Raw genomic sequence first — 12,564 nt, 5'->3', positions numbered from 1 at the left:
TACCCAACTCGATCTCGAAGCCGTTTATCAGTTTCCTGGAACTGATGCTCAGCAGAATTCGGATTTGTTAAGGCAGAGAAGAAAACTCTCTTGCTCTCCGGACGGACACCTTTCCTAAGGTAGTTTCCCCTACCTACATATGCTATAATGTCTGTAGACTTTCCTGATGTCTCATCTTCATTTTCCTCCTCGGAGGAAGCTTTATCAGTTTCTTCCTGGTGTGCAGTTAATACTGCCTTTCTAATTTTCTGGGACATAGCGGCTATGCAAGTCCCCTTGTCATGTTTTGCTTCTGCTATATTTTGGCCCCACTTGTTCAATACGTCTAATTCACTCTGATCTGTTCCGGGCCTGTCTCGTTCTCTTATTACACAATTAATGAAGAATCGTAATATCTGTTTTTGAATGTCAACTTTCTGTTTATACATGGCAGCTTGGACACTGTCGGGGTCTTTCCCTGTCTGTATGAATTTGTATAGTCTGTCGAGGGCTTCCTGCATGCCCACACAGCATAACAAGCTATCGGTGGCAGATCTTAAGCGCAGTGATGCTAATACCATTAGATCGTCTGTTCCGGGTACTGGATCATATCTGCAGAACGACATCCTATCTTTCAATGCCTCAAGCCGGGATGAGTAGTGGGGAGACTGGAAAGGATTCTGTGTGTCTTTTAAATGCAATCTGTGTGTCGGTGGCGGGGTCTGTAGACCCGCTGTCGCACCTCCTGAGGCGGATGCTTGGGCATTATCTCTCCGCGGAGTCTGTATCTGAACGTGAACTTGTCGTTTGGGTGGATCAGGCAAACGTTGTTTCGGTAGGTCAGTTTTGAGTAGGGGAAGTGGCGGGGCTGGCGGAACAGGAGAAGTCTGTTGCGGTACTGGCGGAACGTGACCTGGGGGTGGAGTACCACCCCCGTCCCTGTCTGCAGGCAGGGCACGAACAGGCAGATTGGTGTAAGCTGGTGCTACATCATCTAGATAGGAATTTAGGAATATGTCTTTAGTAGTCTTGTGCATTACTTTAGTTGGAACCAATGGTGACGGCAAATTTTTCGGTATTTCTGAAATGGCGTCAGGGGTACCTTCGGCCAAAAGATACATGTTGTTCACTTGGCTATTTTGGGTACGATCTATTTGTTCTAATTTTACTCGAATTCCCTCAGTAACTAATTCGTTTTCTTGGGCCTTTTCTGATTCTTGAAGTCTGTCTTCTCTACGGAGTGCTCTTTCAGCACGCTTACGTGATTCCTTACGCCAAAATTCTATGGCGTCTTTCTGAGATTGTCTGGCTTTCTTTTTCCGTAATATTTCTTCTACCTTTATGATGCACTCGGCATCCCATGTTCCGTTAACTGGCCATCGGTATCTTTCCTCTAGGTGCTTGGTATAATCGGTCCATAACTCTAGATACAGAATGGCGTCTATGCCATGTTTATTGTACATAAAATTACCTGGAGTGTCCCTAGGGGGGATTGGAATCTCTTCCTCTAACATCCCTTTCCTAGTTCCTATCTGCTTTAACTTGTTGAAAAACGGCATTGTGCCTACTTGATACTGAAGTGCTTGATCCTTGATACTCAATGTCGACTGTAACTATTTATACAAGAAAACACAATAATGCACAAAAACAATCACATTCATACCACGACATTAGTTACAAAAACATTTAAAACATAGATGACTACCCCTCTATACTAGATGTACTGCTCAACAGTACAGATACACTGTTGTAACAGTGCAGAATTTCAGAAATTCGGAATACTAGATATACTGCTAAACAGTACAGATACACTGCCTAAAAACAGTGCAGACCGGACTTGCGTACCCAAACCCGTCTAGATACGACCCAGCAATGGTACTCACCGGGAAGCACGGAAAACAGAAGGCCTCGAAAAACTCGACTGGACTCGGCTCGGAACTTCGGAAAACTTCGGAAAACTTCGGAAAACTTCGGAAAACTGGTGGGCCTCTTCACACCTCGGACCTTGCTTCTTTCGGCTGGGCTCTGGTCGGGATCCTCCGCACTCCTCACCGCCTCGTCTGGGCACTGATTGCAGTCTTCGTCACCTCCGTGGGTCAGAGGGAGATGCAGGAAATCCTGCCAGTACACGTGTATTCCATCTAACTGATGGCAGGGGACACAGTATGCAACGCGCCAACCGGCGCGTGAGGTGGGGGAGGGGTCCCTGTTCGGGCGCCAAAATGACGTAAATAATTAATTTACTCTCTTAATTTCTATGCAGGTAAGTACTTAATCAATAATAACTCAATCAGAAGGAAAGAAAACAGAGTCCGTGGTGTTAGAGTTTCTAAGGGTTTTATTCCTCATAAAGGAATCAGGATATCGTGTTCTGACCACCACACGGGGTGTCAGAAGGGATAGATGAGCGCGCTCTCGTTTATTGACAATACATAGCTTATATACTTGATTTACATCATAATGTTCAATGTAAGAGGCGTAACAGCTGAGAGAAGACAAGATAACAGTATACACGTGGTACTAGTACATCATCAAGAGGCGTAAACTAGGCGTAAACTAGGCGTGTACTAGAGGTGTGTGCTAGAAACGTCACTGATAGGTGACGCAAGTGGGTGGCACCAAGGGGTGGTGCTAACAGAATGTTGCAATGTCAGCAGAAATCGGAAGCTTGGATGCGCGCGCAGCTGGATGACGTGTAACTGGAGGGGTGCAGGGGATTTGACATTTACACTGACGGAAAGAGACAGAAGTCTGGCATGTCAGATCAACTTGTGCTTCTATCATATCTGATATCTGATGTTTAGGAACTAAGCTATCTGGGCAGAAAGGTCTCTAGAGCAGAAGCTATTCTATACTTGCTGTGAGTGCGTGTATAAGCGCCTGAGTGTCTGTAAGAGAAGCGTGGGGCGAGGGGCCTTCCATGAAAGCATGGCAACGGAGGCTATGAATTACTTGCACAGAGACAGGTCGGCCCTTTAGCCCTGTAGCTGAGGAAGGATGTTTACTGAAACTAGCAGGCTGGAATGTATTTTCGGAGAGGGAAACAGATAACTCGAAGGTTATAGTCAATCTTGGCAGGCAGCAGGCTGAGCTGAGCACGGAGGGCCGCGCTAGAAGTAAGTCAGAGTTCACGGATACGGGGGCTGCTTGGGCAGGGGCCCTCGCAGTCAGAAACCAGAAAAGAGGCTCGGTGGCAGAGATTCAGGGCCTACTTCAGCCAGGGCTGAAAAACGTAGGAGTACACTTCAAAAAGACGTTGGCATAGCATACTTAGGAACGGACCATCCAACCCATTCATGGTGGGTCTGAAAGAGGACAAGTTAACGTTGGACGCAAATGTATTTGCGTCTTCATAGCTGGTACAGGAGGGAAGTTACATGCACTTTAACTCGTACATGGAGTCGGTGGGGTACGCGCTAGGGAACATAACTTGATCATAAAATTTATATTACCTCAGTACACCTATCCCCTTATCTAAAATCTCCGACTATCTTAATTCTTGTGACCTTCCGAAAATATAACAGCAAAATCAATTAGAGATGAATACACCATTAACACCAGAGGAAATCACCAGTGATATCCTCTTCTATAAAAGGGGAAAAGATGCTAGCCTAGATGGCTACTCGGCTAAATTCTATAAAACATTTGCTTATGTAATGTCCGATCTCCTCCATGCCGTATTCACCCAATATGCCTCCTAGGTTCATTTCACAGCACCAGCCACCAAAGCCATCATTGTAGTGATACCAAAGGAGAATAAAGACCACATGAACGTCAAAAACCATGGGCCAATCTCACTGATTATTATTAATTGAAAGATATATGCAAAGATTGCGGCTTGCCGATTGAAATAGGTCAGCAAAAAACTTAGCTCTAACCCACAAACAGGCTTCCTTAAGGGCAGACTTCCAGCAGATAAAAGGACCTTCTGACATGCCCTAGAAAGGGCAAACCTTTGCCTTTCCCCGACTATGGCCCTAGTCCTTGATGCAGAAAAGTCTTTTGATAAGGTCTTGTGACCTTTCCTGCACTCCATCCTAAATGAATATGACATCAGAGAGGGTTTTCTACACATGACCATGACCCTCTACTCAGGCCCGACAGCGAGGGTGAGAGTGAACAGTCACCTCTCCCATTTCTTTATCCTCTCACAGGGCACCCATCAGGGGTGCCCCGACTCTCCCCCTGCTTTTCCTACTGGTTATTGCACCTTTAGGAACAACATAGGAATCCCAGGTATCCAACTTGCCTTTGGCAGAAGAAGTTGCTGCATATGTGGATGACGTACTACTGTTTACAGAAGATGCCCCGAAAGCCATGCCAATTATTATGGAAGAATAAGTAGGTACTATCAGGTTGTGGGCTATTCCTTAAATATAGATAAAACGAAGTAATTCCCCCTAAATATACATTGCACAGCTGATGTCATTGGTGAGTTTGGCTTGAAGTGGCAGCCATCAGCGTTCAAATACTTGGGCGTGTGGCTCTTTCAAGATCTGAAACATTGCATTGCAATAAATGAGCAAAAAACGCTGAAGGAAATTAAAGAATTTTTTGCCACATGGGCACCTAAAAAGATTTCCTTGTGGGGGCATGTTGGAACAGTGAAGATGGTGATAGCCCACTGATCAACTTTATAGCCAGCATGCTTGCAGTGCTTTTATCTCCCAACTTCTACAAATCAGTGGACATCACCATTTCTGAATTTAATTTGTAGGGGAAAAGCCACAGCTCTCCACGAGAGCCCTAAAAAGAAATAAAACCTCTTGAAGGATTAAATATCCTGTACTTCGCTTGTTAACAAAGAGCCTACCTGGTTGCATAGATTCGGTGTGGCTCAACCCACAGGAGCGTAACCCCGCCAGGCTTACTATTGAGGCCAACTTCATTTCGCCACTCCCCCTCAGCGCCATCCTTACGATTTATAACATCTTGAAACTCCCTCTTGCGCACTCATACCAAATTATAGAGGATACCTTAACATCTCACCTCTTGTTAGACAAACAATTAGTCCACCGTACACAGGGCTCGACCCTTACTTCACTATGGTATAATCGTGTCATTAAAATAGTTGGAAAAATCTATTTTGGGAGACGTGGTGGGCCCAAAAAGGTTCATTACCATTCTTAACCAAGGACCACCAAATATACTGGAGCCCTTCTCTACCCTGCAAAAGAACTTTGACCTACTTAACATTGACTTCCACAAATTTCCATTATTCAAAACCTCTTAAAACAAATTGAAGCCCCCTCACACACCAGACTTGCCCTCTCTATTAGCAGCCATTTGAAGAAAAGGACACACAGTTTCCCACCTTTTAAACTACTGGACACACATAACGGACAGGCTCTGAAATTAATTAGCAGGAAAATGGGAATCCCACTGCCAGACAATGAGCACTCACCGCTTTGACGAAATGACATGGAGCAGGATCTGGACCTCCCCTTTTGAGGCCAATATCACTCCTGTCCTTGCAAAGTCTAGATTCTGGTCTATTCAAAAGCGTTTCTGACACCCTTCCAGACTACACAAACTGGGACTAAGGGACTCGGACACATGCTGACACTGTTTTGAGGCTCATGGGGACCTACAACACATATGTGTTACAAGCAAGATGGCATCCCCATAATGGACCAGAATTCAAGACCGGGTATACAGGATCAGTAATATGCTGATAGAAATATACTTCCTGACTACATCCTTAGGTCTCCAAGCCAGCACACGTGCAAAGGAATTTGACTCTTCCAAATCCTTACTGATAGACCTCCTCTTTCTAGGCACCAAACCCGTCCTTTCATTTTGGAAATCCCCTACACCTACACCCTTTGTCAAATGGTAGAATTTATTGTGCTCAGTCAGATGCGCTGATAACATCCTATACTCTAAATGTCATGGCCCCTCCTCCCTCCAAAAACTTGGGGATGTGTTTGACGAATACTTACAGAAAAATAAACCACCATAAGTTCTCCTACACATCTCCGTTTGTGTCATCAGGGATCATAATCGCCTTATCTCTGAATCTGAGTTGGGTGTCATCCTGCTCACGGATCTTTCTTTGGCCCCACCCCATCTCTTCCCAGCATAGCTATATCCCTCTTTCCCCCAGACTTTTCCCCCTCTCACCTCCTTATTTCTTTTCCCACTTTCTCACTCTTTAGCCAGCGGACCTTGTCTGCCCGCACTCCAGGCGGTCAGAAATCACCGATATTGACTTGGTTCACCGCTTGCCGAATATAACTATCTCCATGTTATGTTGTCATAACAACAGCTATAATTACAGTGTTATCAGTAATCTATATTAAGTAGATCAATGTCTCTCCATTTAAGTTTCCAGGACATTCGGAGGGTCTGGCTTGTTTGCACTGTCACTGCAATATTTGTTTTCCTGCTGTAAATTCTCTGGAAAACAAAATCAGCAGCTACAAAAACAGAAATGTTCCTAAAACTTCAGAATTTTTTGTAACTTTCCTCCCCCATAACAGTTTTCCAAGCTGAAACCAAAGTCATTAAAGATTAAAAGGACATCACTGTTATGAGGAATATGATGTGTCTATGGCAAAAGGTTGGCAAAGGCGAAAAATAGAATGTACACAGTGACTAAAAACTTGCTTTTTGCTTTCACTAATCATTGCTATCCATAAGAGTAATTGTTTTTTAATGTATTTATTACCTCACCTACATTTTCACTGTCTTTCCTAGGTTCTGCAGACTGCATGAAGTGCCCTGATAATCACTGGTCCAGCGAGTCGCGAGATAGATGTATAGAAAAATCTATTAGCTTCCTGTCCTATGAGGAGCCTCTTGGGATGATATTAGCGTTAATGTCTATTTTCTTCTTCCTAAATGCCTCTTTTGTCTTTGGAGTCTTTGTTTGGTACCGGGACACTCCTGTGGTGAAAGCTAACAATCGCGGCATCAGTTACCTGCTGCTCATCTCACTCATGCTGTGTTTCCTCTGTGCATTGAATTTCATTGGCCGTCCCACAAAATGGACCTGTATGCTGCAGCAAATCATCTTCGGGGTCATCTTCTCCCTTTGTATTTCTTGTGTGCTTGCTAAAACTATGACAGTAGTTGTTGTATTCAGAGCCACAAAACCCAACAGCAATCTCAAGAAGTTCTTAGGTCCTAAGATTGCCTACAACCTCGTTCTGACCTGCACTTTAATTCCAGTGACCATTGGGGTGGCTTGGCTGTCAACATCCCCTTCTTTCCCAGAGCACAGCACTATCCCGGCCATGCAAGAGATATTCCTTGGCTGCAATGAGGGCTCCATTGGATGGTTCTACAGTATGCTGGCCTTCATGGGATTGTTAGCTACTGCCAGTTTCTTGATCTCCTTTTTGGCCAGGAAACTCCCTGACAGCTTCAATGAGACCAAGTTCATCACATTCAGCATGCTTGTGTTTGTCAGTGTTTGGTTGTCATTCATACCAGCTTATCTGAGCACAAAGGGAAAGTATATGATGGCTGTAGAGATTTTTGCCATTTTGTCATCTGGTGCTGGACTTCTCTTTTGTATATTTGCTCCCAAAGTATTCATAATATTTTGGAGGCCAGAAAGAAACACAAGAGCCTACTTAGCTTCAAAATCAAAGTCAAGTTTGAAAAATAGATAAAAATGCTAACACTTGTTCATAAGTAGTTTTTTTTTTATAAATGTCTTCACCTACTGGAGAAAGTAGCACATATGTAGCACACAGGTACCTACTACTACACAAAGTCTATATTACATCACAGAAAAAATTGGGAATGACATCCTAATGGTCCAACATCAAATGCAATAGGAGTTTGCTTTCAAATAGCAAGTTCTAATGCGGTGTACAATTCATATGACAGCATTTATTATTTATTTACTAATATGTTGTAGAAGTAGGTGCTGATGAAAATACCAACACATCTTACTAGGACACTTTGGTTTGTCACGTTATTGTTTTAACAATGTAAATCATTTACTTATTTCGAGATTGTTTTACAAGGTAAACATATGATGTTCTTGCTTCTCTTTTACATCTTAACATTTCTTTAGTTAATGTATTTATTTTGTCTAAATTAAAAAAATGGAGGAAAAGAGGGAATACAAAATATAAAGAAATTCCTAAGAAGGCAGTAAATCAGTATGGCAGCAGCAAAGTGCCAACCTCTGAAAACCAGCCGAGGCATATTTTGGAGCAAGACTTTCATATCTTCACATACCAGTTTCCACCTTCGTTATTTTGATTGGGGTGTAATTGGATTCGGTGAAGATGAACATGCAACACACAAATGTAATGACAGTGCATTTTCCCATGCTTAAACTGACTTTAGCAAATGTAGGCCTGTATTTTAAAATGTTTCTAGCTAGTAGCCACTTTGCTTTGCGAAACATGAATAATTAGAGGCATATGCACATGCTCTGTGCAATGCTGGAAAGTCAGTTTTTGCATGGCTGTTCGTGGCCTTGTAGATATGGAGCAAGGTACAGCAGCGCGAGTCGCTGCCTTGCCTTACTCTGTATTAGGGAGGCATTCCTTGGGTGTTGCGGTGGGTTCTCCCATGCAACCACGCAACACCCATGGATTTTGACGCTGCCGCAGATTTACAATATCTTGTAAAGCTGGGGCAGCACTAAAAGCTTGCACCTCCATAGAGCAGGCATAATGAGGAGAAAGGTTTACATTTCTCCTGATTTTTCCTGATATATAAACATTAACACTTTTTGAAGTGCAGTGACTAAATTTTGTCTACAGAAAGTGAACTATACGTTAATCATAATATTTCTTCTTCGATGCTGCTAGTTTGTGACCTGTTTAGTTGTTTGTTTAGTTGTTTTCAGTTTTAATTAAAAAAGTTTGTGAGGTTCTCAGAATTGTTTCTTGAAGTCTGTTATGAAGCTCTGTGGTTATACTGAATAAGCAGCTACCATGTTGAGGTTATATGAAATCCCATTATTAATGTAATAACTGCACTTTCACAATTGCTTTATTAACCTTCTTGCTTCTCAAATTTGCTTGAAAATGCACCATTGACCTACTCTTTTTTCACTCGGAGGGGGAACCCCCCGGACCCTCCTTTAAATGTTCCGGCTCGCTCGCTCCCCACAATGTTCTCTCACAAAACGTTTACGGAACATCACTTTCAAATGTCACCAGCCACTATTGATTCAGTCAAGTTTTTATGCAGATTTGGGTTTGTCTTTCAAAGTTTCATGTTATTGTCCATTAATGTCACTTCTAATTCAGACCCTTCATAGTTATTCTTCAGCCATAGGCAGTTCCTGATACAATAGGACCACTCTTTGACATTGTTCTGTTTGCTGCCATTCCTGAGACAATAGGTTCGCTCCTTGGCATTGTTCTGATTGCTGCAGTTCCTGAGACAAACTCCTTGGCATTGTTCTGATTGCTGCCTCAGTTAAGTAATCTGCTTTTGACATTGTTACAAATGGCACAGCGTATATGTTAAGAGGGTTTCCCACTTTCTCATTAGAACTTTGTGAAAGACAATATAGAGGCATTTCATTTAAATGTTGGAGGTTTCAAATAAAAATATGCCAGATTTTTGGGTGGTGGGCAAAGTGATAGGTGGTGGGTTGGTCCTCCGGGGGACCCCCTCCATGTGTTTTGCAGGGGGGCCCCCTCAAGTTTGGTTACGCCACTGGACAGTGTGTGTTTACGTGCAGCATGCTGACTACTGATGGTAGACCTAGTTTGATTATTAGCTGCTGACATTGGACCCATAGTTCCAATGTGTATATTCCCATTGGTGCAGAGTTAGTTTCAAAGGAGAATTTATATTTCTTGTTTATTCAACCTCATTTTGCTTCAGTGTCTTTGGCTTCTCCCAAAACTCTATCAACTTCAGTGTAGGCCTTAGTCAAAACATTAAACCATTCATCTTGATTTAGGTTTTCTAGTAAATATTTGTGAGTAGGTCTGTTCTAAACTCTTTTGTTTCATTATGGGATCCGAAAAAAAAATATTTTCAAACCTCTTATTGATTTTCACAATTTTCAACCATGGTTGCCTGCACATCTTTGTCATTATGATTCAGGATTAATGTGGCATCCACAACATTACACATACCAATTGTGTGGTATCTAGTAACATACTCGGTTGGCTACTCCCAGTCAGTGCTTTTCTTCATCCCAGGAATCAATTTGATTCCCGACAATGCTATAACAGACTGATATGGTGAATTTTGCAAAGAAATACTGAATATTTAGCAACACATAAATGCTTCAACATTAGGCCTTTTTTCACTTTCAGACCTTCATTCATGTTTCCCACATTTCACACTCAGGGATCCAGTTCTATCTAGACCAGAAGTCATGGAGTTACAGGCGTAACCTGTTGGGTGGGTGTACAGGTTCCTACAGCACTTCGAGCCTTATTTACTAGAGGCCGGCGTTGCCACTTTTTTTGACTCGCCAGTGGTTCATGCCTCTCAATCATATCTATGAGGTGACACAAAGCCACCCTGAGTGGCCTTGCATGGCCTCATAGATATGGAGAAAGAGAAGGCAGCGCTGTGCGTCAAGCAGGCGTTCCATGTGCTTGTGGTGGGTGTTCCCACACAACACTCAAGGATTTCGATGCTGCCCTAGATTTACAAAATCACACAAACCTGGGGACGCACCAAAACCTTATGCCTCCCCAGAGCAGGCGCAACAAGGAGTATTGCTTTTATTTTCCTTGTTTTTTCTTCTTTCTATTTGTGCTGCATTCTGCAGCAAACAGAACAAAGATAACGCCTCTCTCGAATTTTTTTGGTGCAGAAAGGTGCCCGTACCTGCAGAAAAACAATCCTGTCAGTAACACAGACACCTTGCACCATGGTGAGAGGGTGCCTACATTGGTGCTGGTGAAAGGTCTGGCCCATAAGTTCTGAACCTGTTCTAGAAACACAATTTGATGGTTCTTTTTCCCAGAATGAAAGTGTGAAAGATTAAGTGTTGTTGGATCATGAATCTGATTTCCAGCCACAGTCCAGTTACAAACTCTGATACTAATCCTCCCATATCCTTAGGATCGAGTGTGTCAAACCTGTTCTACTGCCTAAAGGCTCATACTAGCCTCTCATAGTAATCATGTACTGACTATTTAGGTTTCTGGGTTGTTCGATCTATCTTAACCCAATCTATGTCTTGAGGGGCTATTTTGGACTGCAACCATGTGATCTCCTGATCATGCTTTTTCATAACCACTGGTGTGGGACAATGGGATCCTTGATCCCTCTCTGGATCAACAGCAGGCCACTCAATAGCTATTTTACAAGAAGACCACAGATCACTAGTAACACCAATTTTAAACAATGTATTTAAGTCAATCCACAACACCTTTGAGAACCTAAAAAAGCAATCAACTTACTTATACCATTCAGAAGGTTTCTCCCTCAACCTGGGAAAATTACTTGTAAATGCAGCTAGGTCATCCCTACTCCAAGGAACATGCACATACCCTATGCTAGATACCTCCCGTAATAGATATGCCCCGACTACCTGTGTCCCCCCTCCTGGAGGTGGTGTTTCTCCCATCACCCTTCTCACACTCTTCTTCTTTGGCCATCTTTCCTCTGACTTAAACCAGCATGCTCCAAGACCTTATTCCTATGACCAGCTACTGAATATGTGTCTTCAATCAGTTACCCTCTTCTCTTCCAGCTAAGTGAGCCTATGATTTCCCTATAAGGTTTCTGTTCGTGACAAAACTACCCCAAATGTCTGAGTTAACTCTGACAACTTCTGATGTGCCTGTCATGCCCTTTGGGTGATATCCTTTGCTACAAACAACAGGTCATCTGGTTCATAGGTCTCTATTATATCCAAAGGTAAATTCCCACGGATGATCTTGTGTACCTCGGCCTTCAGCCTCACTATATCAAATAGTTTTGCTTTCACTGTAGCCTTGATAGTACCCTGAATCAATATACTGCTCTGACTCTCCTTTCTGCTATTATGGTCTCTCAACCAGTCTATAACATCTAGGACATGCTGACTTAGAGAGGCTCCCTGACTTGCACTTGTTTCTAGGGTTGCACCACTTAGTCCTCTCACTGGAGTTTCCCACATCCATAAGTTTGCCATGGGAATAGATCGTATAGTACCAATGCGTACCATAGGAGGATCAGCAGTAGCTACACAAGAGGTACAAGATTCCATAGGCATTAAGGCTGGACAATTCTCACTCATGATCCCTGTTATTCCCAATCTAGCCGCTTCAACCTGAATGTACTGTCACTGACTAAGACTTCCAACTGAGCTCGGGTCACACACAGGGACAACAGGACCAATAGTGACCAGTACTGTAAGAGTTTCTGTTAACCATGAAGACCGCTTGCTCCGCCATTCTATACCTCCCAAGGTAGGCATTCCTGTCCCCCCTACTCCTGCTGATACCTTTCCTACAACTCCTGAACCAGGACCCACTTCAGCCACTGCACTTCCCACATTTTCTTCACTTCCAGAGTCTTGCCCCCGTCCTCCGATTGTGGACTATAAGGTAGAGGATGCTCAGATAACAACCTGTTGCTACTGTCATTTCCATTGATCTTATCACTCCTGCCCTGGGGCCCTCCCTCTCCCTACCAGCACCCGGTATAATCTTG

At 43.2% G+C, this 12,564-nt stretch overlaps 1 protein-coding gene across 1 annotated transcript in view; it reads left to right on the top strand.

The window, feature by feature from the left end:
- LOC147703543 (vomeronasal type-2 receptor 26-like) overlaps positions 1-7,598 on the top strand; it is a 47,527-nt gene extending 39,929 nt beyond the window's left edge. The window contains exon 3 of the mRNA XM_086929508.1: positions 6,679-7,598. Coding sequence (XP_086785634.1) covers positions 6,679-7,598 — 920 coding nt within the window. The remainder of the gene's footprint in view (positions 1-6,678) is intronic.
- Positions 7,599-12,564: the final 4,966 nt, after the last annotated feature.

The sequence above is a fragment of the Lissotriton vulgaris genome, chromosome 7 (assembly GCF_964263255.1).
Source record: "Lissotriton vulgaris chromosome 7, aLisVul1.2, whole genome shotgun sequence".
Taxonomy (NCBI): Eukaryota; Metazoa; Chordata; class Amphibia; order Caudata; family Salamandridae; genus Lissotriton; species Lissotriton vulgaris.
The sequence above is the reverse complement of the archived record's forward strand: the minus strand, read 5'-3'. Positions and strand labels throughout refer to the sequence as shown.